The sequence below is a fragment of the Vigna umbellata genome, chromosome 7 (genome assembly GCF_029865625.1).
Source record: "Vigna umbellata cultivar VRB3 chromosome 7, Vumbellata_1.0, whole genome shotgun sequence".
Lineage (NCBI taxonomy): Eukaryota > Viridiplantae > Streptophyta > Magnoliopsida > Fabales > Fabaceae > Vigna > Vigna umbellata.
In genome coordinates, this window is record NC_142171.1 from 42324943 (window position 1) to 42351653 (window position 26711).

Genomic DNA, 26711 nt, shown 5'->3' on the forward strand with positions numbered 1-26711 from the left:
TCATGCTAAACAACACGAAAACAAACCTAAATGGCATGGCCTCGTATAAAATATCATGGTAACATACCCAAACAACATGGCCATATATAAAAAGGCACGACAATAAGTAGAACTCCACAAAATCATATAAAAACACCATGACAACATGTATCACCACTACAACTTCATATAAAAACAACACGACAACACGCATCAACACCACAACTTCATATAATAACATGGCAACAATTTGGAAACATATACAACAACATGACAATAAAGAAATACAACTCAACAAGCCACCCAACCCCATATCATTCATTTAACAACCCAAAATCGCATAATATATTATGGCAAGCGTTAATGATTATAATGTATATATTATTTACCCCTCATGGCCAACATTCAATTATAAGATGTCTTGCATTGAACATGCATTGTGGCCAAAGACAGGAACCATCAAGCACCATCCCACATAAATAAAATATGAGTGGCATGACACCTTACACTTTGCATCGCATAAAATAATGAATGAATGACATGTCAATTGGAACAATGGAAATCAAACACCGCAAGAATGAAATCAAACACCTCAATCAATCAAACATCATATATAGCATAATAAAATTAGAAAGGGCCACCAGCATAGACCAAGCAACTGCACCGTACGCGTAGTGTTATTAACAACAATAAATATAATATAACAAAACCATGAACATGAAACTCATAAAATCATGAAAAGTCTTCTTTATTTTTATAAAATATCATTTTTCCCAAAATCTTAACATAATTCAAATAAAAGCTTTATTAACTTCAAAAGAATCAAACCAAAAGTAACAACAATTTAACTCAATTCATCATGTACACATACAAGCAATAAGCCAAGAAAGAATAACAAGAAAACAAAAAAAATCAAGAACGTAAGCTCCCCTAACTTGGGTTTCTGGCTAAGCCATTTAATGCATGTTCAGAACAACAAATATTTTTTACATTTTCTACCGTTCAGGCAAGATTTGATCGTTTCAGTTTTCCACTAAGATACGAAGCAGTTAATGAAGACTTCATCGTTGGATGAAGTAGATCATTTGACACATAGTATCATTTAGCCTATGTAAACGCTTCTTTGAGTTATTTTTGTTTCGTTCAATAGTGCGTTTAGCAAGGTGTCTTTCAACAGAATTTTTTGGATCATCGTTTAAGAATTTTGGCTTTCTTTCCAAAAACATCTTTTGACACTTTCATTTATCAAGATATATTGAGAGTTCGTTTGATCATCGCCTAACAATGTATAGCACTAGTTATGTTCAACAAGATTATCATTGACGCATTAAATAGGGAAATTGTTTAATGGTGCGTTTGTTCATACTTTGGTGTTTTTACTAAAGTTTTCCTTAAGATGTTTGAATTTTTTAAAGCGTTTTCATAAACCACTTATATTTTAGCTATATTACATTTCTAATGATAACACAATCATATGCTCATTTCATTTATTTTTGTTTGTTAAACTTTAGAACATATGAGGACGTTTAGACAGTTCAGTCTTATAGACGATTTTATCTTAACACTTTACTCGATCAAACTTTCACTCCCACCTTCAAAGTTTTTGTCTCTTTTTCCGAATGGACATGATTTCTATCTTAACATAATATAAATATGAGGTGTTCAATATAGTAAAAACTATGAACAAGATTAATTTTCCTTATGTTGAACATACACATAAGGTACAATATTTATAATAGAAGAAATATGAATTAAGCCTGAAATACAAATAAAGAATAATAACAAACTATCTATTGGGTTTATTTTCTTAATCTTTATAAAATCCCATTAGTTTCATAATATAATAAAATAAAATAATATTTATTCTAATTGATTATGGTAAGTCCCTAAATAATATATTTTATTATTATTATTATTATCTAACAAAAATATTTAATTATATCTGATAATATCTCAATATATCATTTAATTTATACCAATATCACAAGATATCATTTATAATATGTAACAATATCTCATGATATCTTTTAATTTTGTAAATACTTATCTAGTTTATAACAATACCCAATAATATCTTTTAAATAATCTAACAACATCTAATAATAGTTTTTAATTGAATAATTTTTCACTAAATCTTATTTTTTAGAAAATATTTTAAAATAAATAAACCCTTTAAATATAACTAACAAATCGTTTTATCTTTTATTTAAAATATTTAATCACATTTATATATTTCTCCTAATTATTAAAATTTCTAGGATCTCATATTTCCCGTCAAAACCAAATTTCATCCCGAAAATGTACTTACAAAAAAATAAAGGTATATTCTTCTTATGTACACACCATAATTATTATAAATATTAATGCACTTGCACATAAAACAAATAATAAAAGAAATAAACATATATTATGCACACAACAATAATTAAATACATGACCACCAATCCATAACAAGGAACTCTAACCAACTGTGATAGATTTCACTTCTATAATAAGTATCTTTATTTATTTTAAATAACAACTCTCATGATTACTATCAATTTTCCTAGGTCTTATACCATCCAATCTCAATCTCAAGTAGAGAAGGGTAGGGGTATGTAGTAAGAGGAGCAAGATCTCCTAGTTTATGGATTTTCCCTTGGCTTAAGATGATTAAAAAACTAACCTTGTGTGTGGTAGCTTGGGAGGACAAATTGTTTCACTTCAAATGAATAACTCGTTAGAGTATGATATCAATATATGTATCTAGATAGTCAAGTCTAGAATTTATTATTGTATGTCTTAGGATTTGTTGGTATATCTTCGCCTATGAATTAACATTTACATTTTGTGTTATATATGTATACTCTTTTAGTATAATTAGCTGACCTTCTATTTTTGTTTTATTTTTTTGAGTTTGTATTCTTATTTGTAATGATCAACTAATTGATGTGAGTAGATGAAAATGTCTTGTTTATTAGGGTCAGGATGATGATAATATAAGTGTTGAATAAGATGTGGTTTTCTTGTTTTAGCAGTTTTCAATATACTCTATTATAATTTTTATTTAAAGTGTAATTATTCTGAGTAGTTTAAGACCTAGATATATTATGGTGTTATGGTTATATTTAAATAATTATAATAATAATTTATTCATTTTTTTGAGTTAACAACTTTTTTATATTAAATTTATAATATTTTTATAATAGTTAAATATTATTAAAAATAGATGTTACACCATTAATACTTTCTATTTCACATAACAAACGTGTGTAAAGATATATTTCATGTAATAATAAATATTTTAGAATTAAAATATAAAATAATAAAATAATAAAATTGACATAAACAAATATTTTATTGTGACACCAGAAATTATAATTATTTACTAGTCTTTTATAATACATTATATATTATTAATGTATCATGTGTGCATTACAATATTTTTTGTTTTTTTTCTTTATAATTGAAAAAGTTTAGATGATATGTTTTGTATATAATTAAAAAAACTCATTTAAATATATATTTATCTTTTTTAACAAAATCAATATATATTTTAAGAACATATATATGCAAATAAATATATATTTTTATAATAAATGTAAATTTACTTCATATATATTAACTGTATTCTAAATAATAATAACAATAACTTTTTTTAATATTATATTTTATTGTACTTGACAATTTTCTTTCATAGGGAAGAAAACCTCCTAACAAAATATGGTTTCTTGATAAAAAAAAATGAAATAAACGTTTTAATTAAATCATGTTTGATTTTACATGTTATAATAACAATAGATATCATAATTAATATAATTTATTTTTTCCTTTAATTTATTGACAGTTTTATTTTTATGCTCTTTCAGTTGATATTTTGTTTTTTTTATGTTTGTTGGCATTATATTATAATAATATATAATTTTAGTTTTTAATGATATTAAATATTTAATATTATGACTTTATCAATTTATAAATAAATATATTTACTATATTTTTAGTACTATTTTTATTATTATATTTGAAGTTAAAAATAAGAAAAATTAATTAAAGAAAAAAATTGTACCTAAATTTATAATATATGTCAGTTTCTAGTGTGATCTAGATACAGAGAGAAAATGCGTATATTATTATTATTATTTAAATTATTTAGCAATGCAAATTTGTCTGCCCTGCCATTTTGACAAAATAAACTCTTAGAAGTTTTTGCAGTTCCGTTTGAATGGTACTTAGTATTTCATATAAAGAGATATTAGCATGAAGAAAAGACATGAATAAGGAATTAGACGAGAGAAGAGGAAGTAGTAAAAACAGAGAAGTAAATCACGAAAGACATGTGAGCGTTGAAGAGAAATAAGAATGAGATTCATTAATGGCATGTAAAGTGAAAGGAGAGAGTAAGTAGAAAAAAATAACATAAAGAAGAATAACAAGTACATAATCCATGCTTTGCTTTCTTTTTTGTGGGGTTTGTGCCCAAAACTAAAGAAGAAAAAAACATACAGTGAAAGGGTGAATAGATTAATAAGAAAAGAAATGGAAGTAGTCTGTAATCTTTGGTGACAGTTGAAGTGGAAGAAAGAGAAAGAAGAAGGAAAAAAAGAAGGCTTGAAAAGCGGCATGGCGTCGTCGAAGGTTGTTGTCTCGACGAATCCGGATCTGCCACGCGACTCTTCTATATCTCCCCTTTCCTCTCTTCTCCTCTCCGATCTGCACCACTCAACCTCCATGGACGACCTTCTCAAGTCCATCACCCCTTCAGCCGCCAAGACCGTCGACGATGTCTGGAAGGAGATCGTTGCCGGCGCTCACCCCCACCATCCCGCCGCCGCCGTCTCCGGAGACAGAAATGCCGCCACCGTCAACGCCACCGCCCCAGAGGGCTACGAGGCTATTACCCTGGAGGATTTCCTCACCAAGGCCGGCGCCGTCAGAGAGGAGGACGTGAGAGGGGTTCTGCCCCCTTCTTCCTCTCTCCCCTTTCCTCTCCCTCTGCCCGCCGAAGGCTCATCTTCCTCCGTTGAACCCTTTGGAAACGGCGTTGCGCCCACCAATTCGGTTCCCAAAGGGAAGAGAAGGGTCGTGGAGGAACCGGTGGACAAGGCCACGCTTCAGAAGCAGAGGAGGATGATCAAGAATCGAGAGTCCGCTGCTAGGTCCCGGGAACGCAAGCAGGTACATACCCTTCTAACGTTGTTTGATGTTAGACAAAGGGCTAATCTTTGGCAGAGTAGGTTGGGATGAAATCCTTGTTCGGAAATGTGTTCACTTTTATTGAACAGGGATTCTTGTGGGAAGTCCAAAATCTTTTGTTCAATGTGGTTTCTAGTTTCGAGGTTGGACTTAGCTGATTGGGATTGGGAACCAAGTGGATTAAACTTAGGATTTTTGTCTTGTTTTGATTTCTGGGTTTTGTTCTGGAGCTTATTCTTTGGATGTTCCTTTACTGTGCAGGCTTATACATCGGAGCTTGAGTATCTTGTTCACCAGCTGGAGCAAGAGAACGCCCGGTTAGTTAACGAAGAGGTGAGGGTTTGATGATTTTGTTTTTGTTTATTGGGCTTCTTATTTTTTCAGTATTTGTTAATCATCTCTTGTTTAGTTGTTGTATGGTACATCCTTTGGCAAAGGCGATGTAAGGTTAGTCTTATTTCCTGTTGAAAAAAAATTAAAGCTTGTAAAAACGCTTTAGGTTCTTACTGGGTAGCCTATGCTTCTAAACTTCTAATTGCAGTTATCAGAAAAAAAGAAAGAAGAAGGATGGGAATAAATGGTTAGTGGAGTTGGAATTTTTATTCTTTTTTAGTTTGCGCTGGGGGACTCTTGTGTTGAATGATTAGTTTTGTTAAAAGCATAGAATTGGTTTGGTTCAAGCAGTGATTAGGGAGATTCTATTATATGAATATTCTTTGAGTGCAGTTGTGGATTGCATGATTTGGCTTTCTCTATTTGACTGATGAAAGTTGAAACTTCCCTTAGGTTAATACAACTTTATTTGTGAATTTGAATCCTGTCTGTTGTAAACCTTTATTTTGTGGTCAAAGATTGTTTAATTTTGTGTCTGCAATCTGAATTGTTTTCTATTGGATTTTGAAATATTGGGTCTTGAATGCAGGCTGAGATGAGAAGGCAGAGGAAGAAACAGGTCTGTAATGGATATCCTCTCTTTTAGACATGTTCATTATCTGGTATACTTGAAACTGTGTTGTGATAACATGTATTCATTATAGAAGCGAAGTTATATTTATTTATTTTTTCTTAGAAACGTGGATTCAACAATAAGCATAAGCTTTAGTTCTGAGATAAAAATTATACTAAACTGTCTTAAATGCAATCTATACTCTCTTTTGGGATTAGTTTTTGTCAGTAGTCATCCTTTTCTGCTTGAACTTATTTACTTGCCCTTATCAACTAAACTCTGCATAATAGTGACCATGACTTTTATTCTTATTCTACATTGCATAAAATGTTATGTCTTCTATATTGTCCCTACTATCATACGTATTGAATAGATATCCCTTACTTGTATTACACTTTCATATATTCTTACCTTACACTTTATACATACCGATTTATTGAACCTGTTGTTTATGATATCGGTGTCTAAATTTTATACTTTTTGGTTGAATTTGTGCATCAGTAGCAGAATTTCTATATAACATGATGAAATAGTCTCTTATCTTCCTGTTTTGCTAGCCTAATCGATTGATTGTTTCTAATTATATAATCTTCTTTTTTGAAGAAATAGATCTATATAATTTATACACCAAGAATGACGACCTCAAGAAGTAGTAATAACAGAAAAATGATATAACCAAGTTTGGAACCTTATGTGTACTGATATAACAGTGTTATCAATCTAATCTCTATATTCTCTAATTTCATTTCATGTAGCTCTTGGAGTACATAATTCCAGTTGAAGTGATGCCTAAACCCAGAAAGAAACTTCGGAGAGTAAATTCAGCTCAATCATTGTGATGTTTCATCACCCATCTGATCAACAAACTAGGCTGTGACTTGGTGTAGATATAAGGAGGGAAAGATTTAAGAGATTGAATGTCATTGCATTTGCAGGTTCTCGGAGTTACATTGTATAGAAAAAAAAAAAAAGCTGGAGTCAATTAATCCAAGTAATTTAATTCAACTAGAAAGTATTCTTCCACTGATCTACAAGGAAGATCCATGGTTCTGGGTGGGGTTTGTCAGGATTAGGCCTTGTAGGAAGAGTTCAAATAAAAGTTTGTGGTGTGATAATTTAGGCAATTTGGATGTCATGATTAGTGGATGAGTTACATGTCAGAGAATTCCATCAATAGTGTTTAGCAGATTTCATGTAGACTGAAAGATCACTTATGTCACATAAGACAAGTTACTTTTGCAAAAATATCATGTCATTTTACCTCTCATTTAATAATTAAGATAAGTGCTGAGTTTAAATATTTATTTAAAAAAATTAAATTAAAATTTATTTTTATTCTTTTAGTTTGTTGAATGTAGTTTTTGTTTTGTTATTGAAATCTTAATATGTGGTCATGATTTTTTTAATTTAATTTATTTTATTTTATTTTAAAATAATTATGTGTCAAGTATGATATGTGTTTTGTATTTAATTGAATATCTATATTTATTCAATTATTTAACTTCATATTTTTTATTTTGATTTAATTTTAACTTTTTAAATGGAATGATTTTGTGTTTTTGTGTGAGATTAAATTTAATTTTTATATAAATATTTTAATGATTTTATTAAAATTCAGATTTTTTATTAAATGTTTTTAAAATCATTTTAAATCAGTTTTAGTTATATTATTAAAATATACTTGTTAAGTTTATGTTTGACTTTTGTTACATCTAAAATATACGATAGAGTTGGATTAAAAATAATTAATTTCTTTAAACTAATTCTAATTCTATCTTTTTAATTAAGTTTTTTATTACTTTTAAATTAATTTTAGGATACATTTAATAATTATATTTTAATAATATAATTAGAATTGATTTAAAAATGAATTTAAAAATATTTAGTAAAAATATTAATTTTAATAAAAATATTAATATAAATTTATATAAATATTAAATTTGGTTTTAATTTGGAGAAGATATTTTTATTTTAAAAGAAGAAATTATTTAATATAAAATATTATTATGTAACATTAACCTTTGATATTGTTACGTCATATCATGTTTATTATTAATATTGATTTGATACGTGAGTTATTTTATCACAAATAACATGATATATTATGTTTATAAATAGTTAATTATTTAAACAATAAATTAACAAAAATTGAAATTTTATTTAATAAAAAAAATTAAGATTATATTAATCTACTTCAAAAATAAAAGCTAAATTGATATTTTAATAATAATATTTAAAAAAATAAGTAATAAGATGTCATTCAGTAGAGACCGGACAATAGATTAGTATGAAATAAGTTGTTAATAAGTATGTTGTATTTAAAACTAAATTAATTAAATAAAATATTAAAATACAACCCTGCACTTTCAGTTGACAAGACATAGTTTTTGAATTTTGGTCACGGAAAAGTGGGATTGGAGGTGAGAATGGTAGTTGGTGTTTTAATTTTGGGGATGAACCCCTAAACTTAATGCTCATGTTACTTCACTTTCAACCACAATCTCACGTCAACATGGGGAATCCGATTTGCATGATAGGATAAGATTTATCACTTTTCACACATAATTTTTTTTTATAAGTTTAATACTCTATTTTATTTTAAGTTTCGCTCAAAAATGTCTAATCCATTATTTAAAACGTGCGTTAATTAGGTTCTTACTTAATAAAATTTGTATCAATGAAATTCTTTTCGTTAAATTCGTACAAACAGTGTTAATTATTTTCTCTTTCTTTTACTTTTTCTCTCCAAGGCAGGTTTTAACAGGTTTTTGTCAGATTTTACTTAATATACATTTTAATATAAATTCTTTATAGAACCTTTTTAACCATTTTTTTTTCTAGTCCCCGTAATAACCTTTTAGTTTCATTGAAATTGATCCAATAAATAGGGTAGGGTGATTGCCCTAAGAGAAAATTGAAAATATTAAAATAATATAGAGAGTGACAATTTTATATTTATTATATATATACAATACATAGGTAAAATAAAAGAATAAATTTTTTATTTTAAAAAAAAAAGAATAAAAAATAAGAAAAGATAATATCTAATGTGAAAAATTTATGTGAGGTGTTTTGTCAAAGGACAAGTCACAACCACTACTTCTTTTTATTATTACTTTTACCTTTTAGAATTTTTATTTTTATTTGTTTATGTATATATATTAAAAACACACATAATTATTTTGAAATTTTAACATATTAATTAAAGTTTCTAATAAAATAAAGATCTCCTCTTGTTGTTCCTTTCTTTCTGTTAAGTGATAAATTATCTTTTTGACTTCTTAAATTAGAACATAAGTTTAAGAGACACGAGAGAGTAATTTATGGCAACCAAAGAATATTACAAACCCTAAGAGTGCAAATCAAACATGTCATATTTTTATAATTACTATAGCTTGTAGACGATAATCATTTATTTGATTTAAAAAACAATTTGTACAACATATGACTATCGAATACGAGACATCCTTAAAGACTGTTGGGCGATGATTTTGGCAGTGGAAGGATTCCGTTGAAAGATGATATCATAACCATCAGCCATGTTTTCCATTCCTTCAACAAATAGTTGCCAAAAGGCTACACCAGCACATGGTCCCCTCTGGCTAGCGCTGTTGTATACCCATTTGTAAAGGTGGATAGAAGTTCAGGTTGAGTATAAGGTGGAAGAGTAGATGTGAATCTAAAGGAGAAGAGAGTTGAAAATGTTGTGAGGGAGTGTAGATGAATTGGTAGAAGTAAGTGTTTCAACCCTTTATAATGAGAAGAGAAGGAGTAGAAAAGTAGGGAGAATGACCGTGGGGTGGAAGCGAGTTTTGCATACAGAGAAGTGAAGGTTTTATGTATGAGAGTGTGATTTTAGATGAGTAGGTATTTAGGTGATGGAAAAGAGAAAAAGGAGAAAAGTTTAGTGGTTTCTAGAGTTTAAGAAGGAAAGAGATGAATGAAGGAAGGCATCATAATAGAGAGAGCAATGGGTTGGTTTTCTATTTGTAGGAGGGAGAAGATTGTATCGAAAAAGCAAGGAAAAATGTGGAGAGAGAAAATTGTAGAATGGGATTATTAAAGTTTTGTTCTTGATCTTTAAAAGAAAGAAGGTGCCTTGGGTTGGAAAAATTGGATTGGAGTGAGCAGAGAGAAGAATGGAAAGTAAAGAAGAGTATGCATGGGAGGTAAGGGGCTACATGAGTGATATGGGAGGAGAGAGTATTTGAGTGATATGGGAGGAGAGAGTATTTAAAGTAGAAGAGAAAAAAAAAACCTGACAAAAATTTGCATTGCACAGAAAAATAGAAGAAAAGTAAAAGAGAAAGAAAAATAGTTAACGCCGTTTGTATGGATTTAACGGAAGAGATTTCATTGATGCAAATTTTATTAAGTGGGGACGTAATTGATGCACTTTTTAAAGGATGGACTAATTTGACATTTTTGAGCGAAACTTGGGACAAAATAGGATATTAAACCTTTTTTATAACATCAAAATTTTATGGTTAACTCACCATATTTCCATCTTACCAAAGATTTTTATATAATCCATCAATTCATCCATCCAAAATTCATTAACCAATCAAAACACACAATTTTCTTATTTGATAAAAAGTAAGTTGAAACTTCCTTATTTTCTATCCCATTTCACAATCCAATCCATCAAAAACTTCATATACATGTATATCAACATGGTAGAATGAAAATCCACCATCAATCCAACATTTATTCATCAATTTTCACAAGTCTTTCATCATAAAGTTCATATAAAATTTCATAGATCAAAGTCATGATAATAACTCATTTCAATCAACCTCTTGAAATCATATCATACATTTAACCAAACCAATTTTCCATACACTTCATCATGACAACATCTAGAAAAAATTTTAGAAATAAGTTTGAGTTAGCTCCCTTTACCTCTTGAAGACCTCTTTTGCAAACCTTGAATTCATTTCTACAAATATTTTTCAACAAAAACAACCATTAACCAACATTATTGAAAGAAACTACAAAAATTTCTATACAACATTTACTTACATTGTTTTGAGGTTGTTGTGCAATGAAATCCATGATTGTTAAAGAAACATTGTACAAAAGATAAGTCAAAATAACCCAACAACAATCACAAACACAAAAAATTGAAACTTTGCACCCAAAAATCACAACAACCCTAAAATGATCAACAACCTCTAAATGGTAAAAAAATATTAAAAACAACTAAAACCCACCAAACAAGTTGAAAGGATTAGCGAAAGCAACGATGGAAAGCTTCAAAAACCACGTCAATGGTGGTTTTCGCATTCGTTGGTGGTTTGAAATGGTGAAATGGCAAAACGGCGACAGACAACACTCTGGTGAATGGTGGCAGTTCGTTGAACGCTCCTTTGTCGATGAACAGCCGATTGTGATCGAGGGAGGTTTGTGGGTGGGAGGACGTTCTTTCTCGTTCTAGTGGGTTATCTCTCAAAAAAAAAATATTTGAAAATTTTGAAACCCCAAAAGTGCAATCCGCTAAATTGAAACCCCTGCAACCCCAATTGCCCAGCATTTCCAAGTCATTTTAAATTTTTTTAATCCTTTTCATATGGACCAATCACAGAATGACATGTAAATAGTGTCAAAATGTTGTTAAAGTATCATTATCCAAAAAAAAAAAAGAACTTACAAAATGTAACGTGGAAGTGGAAGCTAAACATCGCACTTGAGAAAACAAACCACAAACAACCCTGGTGCATAATCCCACATGTTATTCAGCACACACATGTTAGCTTTTAGTTAGATATATAATTTATAATCTTTAAAAAATTGAAATATATTAAAGTTTATTTGTTTCTATTTTAAAAGTTTAATTTTTTAAATATTTTGTTTGAATAAAATAATTTAAGTATTAAATTTTTATTTTTATTTAAATATAATACTTTAAATATAAAAATTACTATTATCAACTTTTGAGACATGTGAACACTGGAATATTTATAAAAAACGAGTAGCCTAGTCTCCTTACTTGACACTAGATCTATCAATTCTTTTTTGTGAGAACATGTGTTAAGGATTATTATTGTTGGTAATTAAAGTATGTAATTATTTTATATTATTTGTTTATGAATTAGGAAAAAATATGTAATTAAGTCTAATTCAACCCTATAAAATCAGCTTATAAGGTGGGGTTTGCACCCATTTATATATTATAAATTGACCTTAGTCGATGTGAGACTTTCAAGAGATCTAAATATAAAAATAATCATCTCTATTAAAATATATATTAAATAGAGCTTAAGATTTAAAATATGAGAAAAAAAAGTTTAAGAGATTGATTATTTCTCCGCTTATTTTTGTTATTTGAAAAAAATTATATCAAAAATATCTAGATAATTAATGCTAATAGCTCATCAATATCTATTTTAACAACTACCTATATTTAATAAATATTTTAACATTTTTTTTTTCAAACTAGATCATACAAATTGTATATACCAAACTTCAATCTAAGGTATCCACAAGGATGTTGTTAATATATTTGTAAGTTGATCATTAGTATAAATTTTCTTAGACAACAACTTTTTCTTGACAACGTGATAATCAATCTCTATGTGTTTAGTCTTTTCATGGAACAATGGAATGGAAGTAATGTGAACAACTTGGTTATCTCAAAACATCTTCATTGGTTGAATCTCACAAGAATTTAATTCTTAGAGTAATTGTTTTTTCCATATAATCTCACAAGTGAGGAATGTTATTGTCCTATATCTAAAGCTATTAACTATGTAACAACATTATGTCATGTTTCTTACTCTTTCAAGATATCACATTTCTTCTCAAGAAACCACCTTAATGAGCATTATAATATCCAAAGACTTGGATATTTCCTTTATCTTCATATAGTGACTTTATTTTAGATTCTTTTTAAGATATTTAAGAATATGGATAACAACATTTTAATGATTAATACATGGATTTTACATTAACTAACTTACAACTCCCACTCCAAAAGACAAATTTGGTATAGTACTCATAAGATAAACAAGTTTTCCAACCAAAATGGTCAAAGAAAATTCTCATTGTTCTATCTTTAATTTTTGATTTAGATGTATAGAACAATCTATTGATTTACAATAATCATGTTTGTCTCCTTTAAGATGTTAAGAGCAAAAATCCTTGACAAATTACAACTCCTTCATTTAATTGAGCTATTTCTATGTCAAGAAATATTTTAGACTTAATCCTTCTAAAAATGATTACATATGTGTTCCTTTAATTGAGATAATCTAACAACATCATTCCCCATAACGGTTACATGGACAACTTAAACCATTAAATAAACATTTTTTTAGAAAAGGTGCAACAATAAAAGACAAAATGATATGCCATTTCAACCCAAAAATTTAAATAACATGGCTAAATTTTCCAAACCAAATATGTGGAGATTGTTTTAGATTATAAAAAAAATGACACAATTTACAAACCAGACTAAACTTCCTAAAAACAATAAAATCCAAGCACAATAAGAATATTAGTCAATAAAAATGACAAAATAAAAAAACTCAAATAATAAAACTCGACTTCCCAAATATCATAATAGAAAACAAAGTTACACCTTAATTATAGAATATATTATAAAATGTTAAATATTGTATATTTATATTTTACTAGCAAAAACATAGCTGTCCTAGCACTGAGTCACAATTTCTTGTTATAAGCTAATTTATTTTAGTAAATTATAATTTAATATACGTATTTATTTTAATTATATATATTAAAATATATAGAAAAATGTGCAAGTAAAATTCGCTAAAGAATATATATATATATATATATATATATATATATATATATATATATATATGTATATATTATATTTCTGTTACATTAGTGATTACTTTTCTTCTTGCTAATTTTAGGTAGTAGTGGAGGAAATATTAAGATTAGTTGCATGAAACTGTTGTTTTCAAATAATTTATAAATACATTTTAAATTAAAAAATTCACAGTCTATAACGAATTTAAAATTTAAAATTACGAATTTAAAAATTGAGTGTATATTTCTGAATTATATAGTATGAGAATAGAATCTAATAAGTAGAATGCAGAAAGAAAGTATGTGTAAAAAAGAAAGCAATTTGTAGATTGGGCCGACCCATTTAAACAACAGGTTAATAGGTTGTTATTATTATTACCCGAAAAGAAAAGCAAACGCAGAAGCCATCGTTGCAAAGGAGTGACCAAAACCAAACATGTCCTCCCTTCGAAACGCCATTCCCAGTCGTGCTCACAAAGAGCGTTCTCAACCGTGAGTTTCTTCTTTCCACCAATGACTATTCATTCAATCAAAATCGCTTTTTTCCAATTTCCTTTTTTTTCATTCATTAGGTCAGCGAGGAAAAAAATTCGGCTTGCTCGAAAAGCATAAGGATTATGTCCAACGTGCTAAAGCATTCCACAAGAAAGAGGATACTTTACGGGTACAGTTTCGCTCTCTCTTCACCGAATTCTCATTCCTTCCGCTTTAACTATTTTGTAATTTTTATTGTTTTACAGAAACTTAGGGAAAAAGCAGCTAATAGGAATGAAGATGAGTTTTACTTCAAGATGGTTAGAACAAAAACAGTTGATGGAGTTCACAGACCAGAGTAATTGATGACTTGCTACATGGCCTTTTCGATTTTCTGTGATTTGATGTTGTTGTTTTCGTCGTCGTGATTGTTATATTTGCTTATTGACTTGAGTAGGAGTGAAGCAAATAAGTACACTCAGGAAGAGCTTATGCTTATGAAGACGCAGGACATGGGTTACATTCTTCAGAAGGTTCAGAGTGAGAGAAAGGTGGGGGCTTTGTTTTGGATTGTTATCTTGTTTTTAATGGGGTTTTTGCACGAAATATTGTGACAGTGTAGGTTTAATTGGGAAAGTTTTGGTCTCCATTGCAGAAAATTGAAAGGCTAACTGCCTCGCTACACTCTATTGAAAATCAACCTGCAAACAAACATGTTTTCTTTGCTGAGGACAGGTATGAGTTTCTGAGCTATCATTCTGTGATCAGCATGTTGATTTTTTAGAATGTTAATATGTTTTATTTTATTGGTGTACTTAGTTGTTGTGAAAGTTCTTATTTAGTTATGCAAAATTTAAAGGGTGATGTTTTCATCTTGTATAAAGCCCCTGATTTGTAACTTCCTTCTTGTTTCTGAGATGATAAAACGTATGTTCAACTTGACATTATGGCTATGATAAAAAAACTTTGGTATGCAAAATTTAAAGGGTGGTGTTTTTATCCTGTATTAGACCCCTGATCACAAATTTTTACTTGCTTCTGACATGGTAAAGTATGTTCAATATGACATTATGGCTATGATAAAAAAAATTTGGTAAGCAATTTCCATTTGTGAGCGTGTAAATGTTATTTGTTTATATAATGGTAAAGTAGGTTATATAAACAAATAACATTTACACACACAAATGGAAATTGCTTACCAAATTTTTTTATCATAGCCATAATGTCATATTGAACATACTTTACCATATCAGAAGCAAGTGTGTGCGTCTATATTTATATATATCATAGAAGTATTTTCAAATGGTCCCATAGTCATGTTTTTAAGATATCTTTTTTGAGTAGTAAACTCGTTTACTTTTCTCCAGCTATTTGGTTCCATTCTTGATTTATTGATTGACATACTACCTCTCTACCTCTACTCCCATTCCCTTTCTTGCTCTTTATATGTTTATACTGTAGATCCCATCCTCATTCCACAAATTTATTCTGAATCGCTAACTTTTTTAATTTTTGTCATGTATAGGGAAGAGGCTAAAGAATTACAATCAAGATATTCAAAAAGTGAAATTCCTCTTACTATCGATAATATTCCTACTGGCATTAAGAGGTACATACATCTGGCTTTAAAGACTAAAATTAATTCCTTTTTCTTCTGACATCGTGTATGAGATTAAACATCTTTTGTTAAATGATATTACTTGACAATCTTTGGTCAATTGTTTTATTTGATGTCTTGTGGTAGATTAAAAAAAGTTGATAAATGATTTGTCTCTACTGAAACTTTTTCAGGAATATGCTGTGTGAAATTATTATTTGTTCTCTTCAATGTGCTTTAAGATTGTTAATTTTATTAAGTATTTTAATGCCAACAATATTAAGATGTTTTTGCAGTAACGTGAGTTCTGAGTCTTAGCAATCACGCCCTAGTGACTAGGGTTGAGGATTCGATCATAAGGACAAGTTTATTGTTTATATATTTGCATGCCTTTTAAAGTGCAATTTTATTGAGAATTGGTCTTTCGGTAGGAATGATTGACATAATTTAACCCAAAATAGAGATATGAATAACAATTATGGTCAGATTGATTGCTATTAGTTCTCTCTTATTTGGCTATATTAGATTGTTTGTGTTGGGTTAAATAGGTTGTAAATCAGGTCACGAGTTCTTTTATAATGTATTAAAGATCTTTTATCGATTAGATATATGACCAAATTATAATATATATATATATATATATATATATATATATATATATATATATATATATATATATATATATATATATATATATATATATATATGGGTGTAATTTCCATTTTATCAAACTCGATTTGTGACGTTGGATTAAGCTCAAATTCCAATTTCTTAAGATATTGGTACTTGTCTGCAGTACTACTAAGGTTACTTTCCCCTTTTTCTCTTTGTTTGATTTCTACTACCATATCAGCTTTATAATAAGTTACTTTGGTTATAAAGGAAAACAGATCGGTCTTATAAAGAGTTGGAAGCAAGAAAAGATAGACTCAGCCAACTAGAGAAAATCTACATGGATATGGCAATGAAGAAGGAGTTGCAGGTAGTGATATTTTGCATAGTTTATTGTGTACCTTTTTAATTCTTACTGAGGTAGAATTCTCAGAAAGAATATTCCATCTATGAACAGAAAAATGGTAGGAAACGCAAACTAACTGAGGATGAGATTGTCTGTCCAACTAGTCAACCAGTGTACAAGTGGCGTGCTGAAAGAAAACGATGATTGAGTTCTTTTTGGCCTTTTTACTATTTAGCACAATGATTAAATACTTGTGGGTTGGGTCCGAGTAGTCCAATGAAGAAGGCGATTTTACATATAGAGAGGAAACATCAACTTTTGTAGCCGCAGAATAGAAAGTCATAGATTAATACGATTAATTGGGATCACTATTGGTGCCAATAACTGTCGCTTTCTTGTTTACAATTCCTTTATCATGTAACCATTTTGTTTACTCTTTTGAGTATTCTTCTTTGATGTTGTGGCGACTAAATTTTGTAAGTCTAGTAAGATATATTACATTTTCATGTTATTGTGCAACTTTTCCATGTAACTGTCATAGTACCTTGCTGTAAATTCTTTAGACATGGTTCCCGGATGTATGCAAATAAAGTTTACAAGACGTTGGTGTTCCATTTTACAGAGTCGTTAAGCAGCTAATTTTGGAAGGTTACCTAACATCTATGATATTTTTATATCTGACATCTGGAACATAACAATATATAAAGGAAATACTACTTTTTGGTTTACATTTTTTTAAAACAATTTACTTCTAATATCTTTGTAACAGAAGATTTTCGTGAGGAAATAGAATAGCAGTGACGTCCTTTAATTTTGAATTTTTGTCCTTTCATTTTTTATATGTTAATAGTAACTACTTGAAAGTTTAAAGGTAATTATTATATATCACAGTTCCTTTACATTTTTTTAATACTTTAACCTTAATTTCTTCTCTTTTCGTTCATGGTACCTTTCACAATATCGCTGTTGTTTTTCTATTCTCACTTGTTCTTGGTATATTCTTCTGGCTTTATATAGTATACCAATAATTTGTCTACGCAAGCTTTATTTCTATCCACAAGTTTCTCACTTGAAGTTTTAAATTGAAGTTTTCTACTTCTTTGCATGAATTCTTTTTAATGTTCTCACCTTTAGTATACATTCAAAAAATTTTAATACTAATGCGTTCAAAGATCAAAATTGTGCTTGTCCGTAAGTCTCTTTCGATTGTATATACTTATTAACATTTTTATTTATTATATTTATATTATATATATATATATATATATATATATATATATATATATATATATATATATATATATATATATATATATATATATATATATATATATATAATCGTTAACACGTTTTTAAGGCATTGTGATAATGCTTAATATAGTGACACAAAAAAAGAAAATGAAATAATAATATGATAGAAGCTTTGGATTAGGAAAGAAAACCTTGATGAAAACACCCAGTTAAGAAAAAAAAATCTGTCATTTCATAGAATATTTATTTTCCTAATCTATACACTTTTATGTTTACATGCTTATTTTTTATCGTGGGAGTTTGTGATTTTTCATTGTTTTTGTTCATCTATTAGCCTTCCTTCCTGTTATTTTCTTTTCATCTCTTCCTAACTTATACATTATCATTTTTATTATGGGAATTTATGATTGATTTCTCGTTGTTTTGTTTTGTTCACGTGTTACTATCTATTTTCTTCCTTATATACGGTAAAGATTTAGAAAACAACATTTTATAAGTGATAGTAGTTTAAAATTAGTGGACTTGACTATTTTAATATTAAACGATTTTAATATAAATAGTTATAATTTTAAAATAAATCATCTCCTTAGAACCACTGTTTTAGAGTTCTTTGACTTCTCACTAGGAGTTCTCATCCTCTTGTCTAATTAAATAATTGAGACCATTTGATTGGTCTTAGTAGTGAGCTTTTCAATTTGAACTGATCAGTTTCTTAAATAAAGTAACTTGATTTTCTACTCCTCTTTTTAGTCTATGTTGTCTTCCTTTGCACGTTAGCTTGTTGTGTTTGCACGTGATGTTTGAGTCCTCTATCAGACTCGTTATTGATTAGTTATCCTAATGGTGAGTTTGAAACTATTTTAGGCTTTCTAGAATGGGTTGGTTATCTCTCAGGTAAGGAAACTGTATAATTTATAATCCTTACTTTTAAGGAAATAAACTACTTCGTTCAGTTTTAGGGATTTCTTCCCCGGAAAACGTAAACACAGAAACAAATATGCATTCAACAAGGTTTGACAACAAAACCATCAACTCTTCACAAGGAGCTTTTAGCAATTGGGCTATACAACACCTTATGAAAGCAAGCCTTCTCATAAAAGAAAACATTTTGCATGATTACCATTGTTCCCTTACTACATTGGAATTTCCCGGGTCTTACAGAATCCTTAATTTTTTTTCTTTCAATATATATTTGTTTCCTTTTGACTTGGATCCACTATTTTTTTTTCAGTTTTGCATTTCAACACACAAATAAAGAAAACCAAACAAATTGTCTTTCAAACACCAAAGATCATACAAGATCAAGGTAAATAGTTAATTGGGACCACAATTAACAAAAAACATAAAAGCAGATAATTTTCAGGAATCAAATGTAAAAAAACACAATTTAAGCAAAGAATAAGAAAAATTAAAATCTTAACAGAATTAGATAAAATAATTTTTTTTAATATGACAGAAAAATAAGATGAAAGAGAATATTCAAATCAGAACCTTGCTTTAGATTCCAGATGATACAATGTTGTTCTGGAAAGAGTATAATTGCTTCTAAATTTGAATCCTTAAGAGGCACAAGAAAAATATATCACGGAAGAATGCATAATAAGACAATGATGGGGACAATACAATTTAGCACATTGATAATTCAAGTGAATATTCACCACAAGGATGTTAATCTTTGATAAGAATCAGAGTTCTACTCCAAGAACTAAGATAATCCTCTCAAATAATGAAAATACATATAATATGACTCAAAAGTGTTTACGTCAACTTTTAATACCTCTATATATAGGCACATAAGTTTAAGAAAACCTAAAAACCTTAAAATAAAACTCGAAGTCCAAAATAACATAAAAGTAACATAAAACGAAAATTACAAATGCAAACTTTTGTCGGTCACCTAGAAAACACAAACTGGCTCGTCCAACAATAATAATATTGATGATGGTTATAAGATGACAAAAGTCAATTAAGAATACATTAAAGAATTTTCAAACTAGTAAGAGTGACAAAACAGATCTATCGGACCTATATGGTCTAGCCCACTATTGGTTTAAAAAAAAACTAGGTAAAAGTGTTTTTCACGAGAAAATGAATCAAATTAGTAACTCGTCTTATCAAATGGAAGACTAACTTTTATATATATATATATATATATATATATATATATATTATATATATATATTTATATAAATAAAGTATATTTAGTCATATAAATATTTTATAAACTTTTAATTGATTAATTAATATTTTTACTTAGATAAATTAAATTATTACATTTACGTGTTAAATTACATTTATCACTAATAATTGAAAGATAATTTATAGGTGTTAATAATTTAAATTATATATTATTACATATTTACCTCCTTAAAAAAATATAAAATAGAAGAACTAATCTCTTAATTTTTATTTTAATTTTTAATTTCAAAACAAAAGGATCAATGAGTAAGTTTGTCTAGTCTTATCTTTGGCCAGTCAAATTTGGCAGTCATAATGGTCATACCAAAACTGATTAACATATTAAAAATATTAAGTCGGTTCCTAATTTTGAATGGGTTAATAGATTGATCCATATAAGTCTTGACTCACTTTGTCATCCCTAATGAAAAGAGTATGAATATATAAGATAAATACCATATCAAATCTCTTTCGCAACGTTGAGTCAATTGACCCTCTTGTAGTGTAGACATGTAATTTTTTAAAAATTATTTTAAAATTTATTATTTTTATGTTTAATTTATATTTCAGTTTTAGTTGATACTAATTTTGAGAAAATTTCTAAAATTAAAAAGTTTTACATGGGTTTAGCCCGAATATATTTTAGAAAAAAAAATTAAAAGTTGGCTTGGCTAGCATCAAATTATTATTTTATTATTTAACGTTATAAAGAGACTGAATTGAAACATTGGCTAGGATGATGTTATGGTGCATTTTTTTTACTCTTTATGAAATAAATGAAAACATTAATTTCAATTTGTCTTTCACGATGATCACGTGTGATTGATTTCTTCTTTTATAGTTAAAGTTCATTTTATTTCGTCAAAAAACTGTCTTTCAAACTCAAATTCATTTCCCCATTTGAAGCAAAATCCAAAAATCATAATTAGTTTAACTGAATCTCAAGTCATCACTGAAATTGAATCTCATTTCTCAGCAGAAGCACACTCCTTGATCCATAATCCCTGCCAAATCCCTAATCCATTTCCCTCCATCCCAAGTTTCTAGGCGAAGTTCATTTTTCATTGAACCCTACATCTCTTGCACGAATCCAAAATCTCTCAAGCAATGTTGAGTTGATGGATCCTTTTTGACAATGTAAATGTGTCATTGTTTTTTACTGAGTTAAAACATGTAAAACTATTTTAAATTTTATTTTTTATGTATATTTTATATTTCGATACTTTGAAAAAAAAATTAAAATTAAAAAGTTTTATGTTGGCTTAGTTGATTTAAAAAAAACGTGTTTAAAGATTGGTTATCTAAAGCTAATTATTATTTAATTTTATTAAGAAAACTTATTGAAAGGTTGGTGAGACCCATATTATCTTATATTTTGATTTTTATTAACAAAATGAAATCATGAATTCCTTTCTCTTCAACAACAATCAGGTGGTCCATTTCTTATTTGATTAAAGTCCATTTTACTTCATCTTTGAAACTCAATCTCATCTTCCCATCTCGAAAACTCTAACTCATTTAACTCAAATCTAAGTTATTATTGAAATTGAATTTCATTTCTCATTATAATCAATCCCTAATCTCAAATCCTAATCCATTTAGTTTAATTCTAAAGTAAAACGGATTTCATGATACTTGAAAAAAAATATTTAACAACTTTATACGCATGATAAACCTTATAATTTATATTTTCTTAAACTTACACTTTATATCAAAAACAGAATATTAACAACTTTTAAAAGGTGAGGTTCTCTATCTATATATGGTATAATTATATGTCACTTAAGAGCATTTTCATAAGATTACGCAAGGGTATTCAATAATTTTGAAACAAGTCAAAGACAATGATTTGAAAAGATAAATATAATCCTTTTTCTATCCACTGCAGGTGCTGTACTGAGGTAACTATTATGAAAATTCTTGATGATGAAGGGTACACCATACCATAGTTCATAGATAGCAAGAGAATTAGAATTTAACATAACAGTCACCGACTATTAATATTTATTTCCTAGGATGCTTCGAAGTGCTCCTAAGCACTGAGCATAGTATATACGATGTTTATGCCGGGCGTTCCTTTGCTTCAACACCTTTCTCGTCTTCTCTGGGACCTTCTTTCTCTTTGTCGATTACTTGAACTGGGTACACCTCAGACGTTCCCAACGGATTCACCACAACAATATTTTTCATTGGCTCCTCCTTTGCAACATTCTTCGGTTTACTGTTTCTGTATATGGCATACAGCAGCATCTGAAGTAGTCCCAATGCGAAACCCAGCACATTTGGAACCTGCTTACACATACCAAGAAAAGAATGAAATTTGTTTTCATGTTAACCTATGGCACTGAATTTTTGTGTCTGCATGTACTTACAGCAATGCATATGTCCTTGAGGAAGAAACCATAGGAAAACCACGTTATGGCACTCAGCGTCAGGAAAACCGACAAGTTAAAGGGCATAAACTCCACATTCTTGGTTCGAATAACTTGTGCCTGCTTGCAGATCAAGAAATCAATGGGTGATAGAGAGTTTTTGCAGTATAAAATATCGTGATCACAATCATTGTTTTAAGCCTTTAGGGTAATGAGATTGAAGGTGGTGCAAGCATGGAAATAGCAATGGAAATGGTAAGAAGTTTACTCACCACAATGCTCAAGGGTGCTGCAAAAACAGCTACTGCAATAGATACACAAACCCATCCAACGACTGCGACTCGGTGGGCACCATGCATAGTGAAGTAGGTGACGGTGAAGATCAAGGCAAAGGAACCCACGTTCATCACCATAAACAATTTAACGGTTAACTTCTGCAATAATAAAAAAAGAAAACCAGTAACGCTCATCAGCGTTAGTCAGTCTGTAACAAGATTTGAGGCTTCCTATAATTTGATTAACATTTTGGAAAAGTGACAGGTGAATATACCCTGGCATCATGGGTGGCATAGAGTAAGAACATGACAATGTAAACCGTCTCAATGACACTTCCCACTGAGTTAATGGAAATTAGGAGAGTAGCACCAGCTGGCTTGAGAGTAGCATAGTACAGCCAAAGCATGGAGCTGAACAGTGCCACCAGATAAGGAAGTGATTGGAAACCTTCAGTGGATTTCCTTTTGTGAATCCGATAAAAAGTTGGCCTACAAATTAGGAAAAGGAAAAGATATTTACCATTCACATTCATTATGGTACCCTAAAACCTATTCAAAGGAAATTGTAAGAAACGATAACAGTCTCATAATTAGGTGGACGTTACACTGTGTTCATATACTTACAGGGGAGCCAAATACACCATGAAGGAGATCACGTTCCCTGCACATCAAAATATGTGTTAAATTCTTGGCTTTTGGAGAAAGAATGAGGTTGGTCAAAATTGATTATAGTAAAACACAGTGCATGAAAAAAAATTCTAGATATAATGGAAATTATATCAGGTTATTATATGGTTTCTAGGAGTTATATTAGTGGATGGAAATGAAACGCAAAGGGTTGTTCTTGAATTAATATAGTTAAATGGAAAGGTTGGAGGAAAAAGATAAGGAAAATGAGAAGAAGTGGAAGCAAAGCATTAAATTTGGTGGAGCAACTTTCGTGGGGTACTGGAATACCAGATCTAGAAAGAAAAACAACAAGGAGAAAATTATACTAGTGAAAGAGAGCGATGATAAGACCGATCAGTTTTACCTAGAACGCCAAAGGCTAAGGCCATATGATTTTGACTGTTGAGAATAGCCATGCTTTTGGTTTTGAGGAAAAAATATACGAGAAGGTTTAGGAGTTGATAGGTTAAGAAACCTTAACTGGGTTTCTTGCTACTCAACCCCTAAAATGACATGCAAGAACACGGAAGGTTGTGAAGGTTGAGTAACCCTGCATGCCCTATATATACACAAAGGATACAGAAAAGGGGCATGAAAATGATGAAAAAAGATTAAAAAGACAAAAATTAAATAATTAATTTAACCGAAGAAGTGAAATTAGGGTGTACTTGGCATGCATGTTTGATGGGTTGATCTGATTGATGTTTTTAGAAGGTAGCGTAGTAGCAAGCCATTTACATTACCTAATTTAGGAATGTTCACATGCAACTTGAACCATGATTTTTGTATATCCTACGAAATTGTACTTTCACCGAGTGGAATTCAGCTAATAGACACGGCACGAAAACTAAAGTTTCACATAATTTAATGCACCACACACTTGCATTCTGCATAATGGTTTTTTCTGCCATTAACTTTTGCACAAAAGACACGCTTGTAGAAGTAGATAAAACACGTGAGGGGGAAGGTAAGAATTACGGTTCATGATGGACTAATAATTATATATTGTTCTGTAATTCTAAAACTTCGTGAAGATGATTTACGTTATGAGTTAAGGGGAAGGTCATAGGGCATAGGATACTAAATATGTGATGCTTTCACGTGAGAGGTTTCCCAAAAAGCTATGCGTAGCGGTTTCTCTCTAACACGCTTTGCCGCATAAGCTTCTTCGATTCAACAATGCTGTGTCATTTCCACGCCTTTACCTTTGTTGTGCCTCTCTGCTTTGCGATTCCCTTCTTTGCAAAACTCTCTTTACTGCATGCAATTCAAGCTTTTCCGTGTTACGCTAACATCTTCCTCTGTTTCTCGCAAATGCATTATGTTCTTCTTGACACGTAATATAACATTGTTCTTTTATTCTTTAATAAAGGGACATAATTAATTATCACTTTAAACAATTTCAATTTAACCTTCCTAATATTAATTTCACATTCAACACATTTTTTCCTACACTTTTTTACATTTACTATTTTATCCTTCAATTTCCTTTTTTATTTTTACAAATACAATCAAGTTTTTTTTTTTCATACTAAAATATATAAAATAATATTTTCATCTAAAGTTGCTTTTTTTTAAGGAAAATATTCTTTTAACAACTTTTTTAACACCTCTTTTACAACAGTTTATGTGGTAGCTTATGATTGGTCCGTTTCAAATATATCGATCAATAAAATAGTGATACATAATTTATTGTTAAAAAAATATTAAAAAAAGTTGTTAAGATATCAGAGTGTTTTTCTAACTTGACCAAAGTTAAACTGATTTAATTTGGGTTTCTCATGTTAAAATGAAAATGAAAACAAGTGGTTTGTACTGTTTTTGGTTTATGCTCCCATTATTTATTTTTTCTAGAGTTTTCATTTTTCCAAATATTATTGAATTCTTACACTTCCATATCATTGAGTAAAGAATCAAATTATTTCTAAAGGCAATTGCTTTAACATTTTAACTTTTTTATCTTTACTGAAATATGATAATAAAATCGTACATAACAAAGTAAATATACTTGCAGTGTTTTGGGTAGAAGATAAATATTTTGATCAAAAAGGAATAATATGATTGGGTTATCTAGATTGTAGGTCTCGGCTTGAAAAATAAGAAATCTCAAAATAGAACCAAAATAGAACCAATAATGATAGATTTCACACAAAGTGAACAAAATTCTCGAAATGAATTTAAAATTAAATACAATTTGATCATGAAAAAAGAAATAGTTAGTGAAATGTGGAGTAATTATTTCGACAAGATTTTTCTAATTTATGAAAATATATATAAATAACTTCTATAATAGGAGGAAAAATGTAATGTGACTATTGAAACAAAAACAAAGTAAAAGTATAAATTGTGTTGGTAAATTTTCAAAAGTGTTTTTCATAAAAACACATTTTAGATATAGTAGACCGAACTCGTTCAAAAACATCTAAAGTAGAACCTAAGAGAATAAAGCATGAACAATTTTTTTAAACTAGTTAATAAACTTAATCTATATTTAATCTCTTAATAGAAATGATTTCCTTAACTAAACAAGTTACAAGAAGTACTTTTTACTCATTTTGTAGCTGTGCAAGTAAAGTATTCTTTTTCATTAGCCTTTTTTTCGCACTTTCACAAAAAATTAACTCTCGGATGGAGGACACTAAAATGCCATAATACAAATACCATAACTTTGTGAAATTACGTGTGTAGGCGTCTAAAGATATTGTTCAAAGTGAAAGTTCAATGTTTTTTATTTTTACAAGTAAGCATCTGTGTTCATCTTCGAGTATTCACTGTATATACTTGTTTTGAAGATATCGTTGAGTCTTTAACTCTTTTCTTTTCGTTTTGAAGTTTTCATAAATACACGATGAGAGATGCATTTTTTCCTTTACACGGGTATGAGAGTGATGGCACCATAAATTGATTAGTTTTAACTTAGAAAGATGTAGTTTTAGTTCAAAGAAATTGTATTTATCATTTAAGACTTCAAAGATGATTAGATGAATTTTTACTTTTACTATAAATATTGTAATGATTAGAACTAGAAAAATAGAAAATGAGATTATATTTCTTTTTATTT

At 29.2% G+C, this 26711-nt stretch overlaps 3 protein-coding genes across 4 annotated transcripts; 2 read left to right on the forward strand and 1 right to left on the reverse strand.

The window, feature by feature from the left end:
• Window positions 1-4225: 4225 nt before the first annotated feature.
• On the forward strand, window positions 4226-7364 carry LOC148196041 (bZIP transcription factor 12-like). Of its 2 annotated transcripts, XR_015780895.1 has the most exons (5): window positions 4226-5133; window positions 5413-5598; window positions 5693-5731; window positions 6074-6103; window positions 6853-7364. XR_015780895.1 is itself a non-coding variant. In XM_088094707.1 (4 exons), exons 1-4 carry the CDS (start codon window positions 4579-4581, stop codon window positions 6934-6936), a joined length of 741 nt encoding a protein of 246 aa, XP_087950833.1. In that variant the 5' UTR covers window positions 4228-4578; the 3' UTR covers window positions 6937-7364. The 2 variants fall into 2 exon arrangements, 1 of the variants encoding a protein (XP_087950833.1); XM_088094707.1 differs by lacking the exon at window positions 5693-5731 and having other exon boundaries at window positions 4228-5133; window positions 5413-5484.
• Window positions 7365-14229: 6865 nt separating this feature from the next.
• On the forward strand, window positions 14230-17424 carry LOC148196042 (putative U3 small nucleolar RNA-associated protein 11). The gene is made up of 8 exons (XM_088094708.1): window positions 14230-14368; window positions 14449-14540; window positions 14617-14708; window positions 14808-14901; window positions 15006-15085; window positions 15876-15959; window positions 16830-16929; window positions 17017-17424. The coding sequence occupies exons 3-8, from the start codon at window positions 14668-14670 to the stop codon at window positions 17107-17109; spliced, it is 492 nt and encodes a 163-aa protein (XP_087950834.1). The 5' UTR covers window positions 14230-14368; window positions 14449-14540; window positions 14617-14667; the 3' UTR covers window positions 17110-17424.
• A 4755-nt stretch (window positions 17425-22179) lies between these two features.
• Window positions 22180-24179, reverse strand: LOC148196043 (bidirectional sugar transporter N3-like). The gene is made up of 6 exons (XM_088093758.1): window positions 24015-24179; window positions 23606-23642; window positions 23257-23470; window positions 22979-23140; window positions 22707-22826; window positions 22180-22623 (listed from the first exon to the last, which is right to left on the reverse strand). The coding sequence occupies exons 1-6, from the start codon at window positions 24064-24066 to the stop codon at window positions 22396-22398; spliced, it is 813 nt and encodes a 270-aa protein (XP_087949884.1). The 5' UTR covers window positions 24067-24179; the 3' UTR covers window positions 22180-22395.
• Window positions 24180-26711: the final 2532 nt, after the last annotated feature.

Coding starts and splice junctions, on each gene's coding strand:
- LOC148196041 (XM_088094707.1), top strand. CDS start 4,579: ATGGCGTCGTCGAAGGTTGTTGTCTCGACGAATCCGGATCTGCCACGC. Junction 5,485..6,073: donor CCCGGTTAGTTAACGAAGAG/GTGAGGGTTTGA, acceptor TCTTGAATGCAG/GCTGAGATGAGAAGGCAGAG. Junction 6,104..6,852: donor GAAGGCAGAGGAAGAAACAG/GTCTGTAATGGA, acceptor CATTTCATGTAG/CTCTTGGAGTACATAATTCC.
- LOC148196042 (XM_088094708.1), top strand. CDS start 14,668: ATGGTTAGAACAAAAACAGTTGATGGAGTTCACAGACCAGA. Junction 14,709..14,807: donor GATGGAGTTCACAGACCAGA/GTAATTGATGAC, acceptor TGACTTGAGTAG/GAGTGAAGCAAATAAGTACA. Junction 15,086..15,875: donor GTTTTCTTTGCTGAGGACAG/GTATGAGTTTCT, acceptor TGTCATGTATAG/GGAAGAGGCTAAAGAATTAC.
- LOC148196043 (XM_088093758.1), bottom strand. CDS start 24,066: ATGGCTATTCTCAACAGTCAAAATCATATGGCCTTAGCCTTTGGCGTT. Junction 23,643..24,014: donor CTTAGCCTTTGGCGTTCTAG/GTAAAACTGATC, acceptor TTTGATGTGCAG/GGAACGTGATCTCCTTCATG. Junction 23,141..23,256: donor ATGCCACCCATGATGCCAGG/GTATATTCACCT, acceptor TTATTATTGCAG/AAGTTAACCGTTAAATTGTT.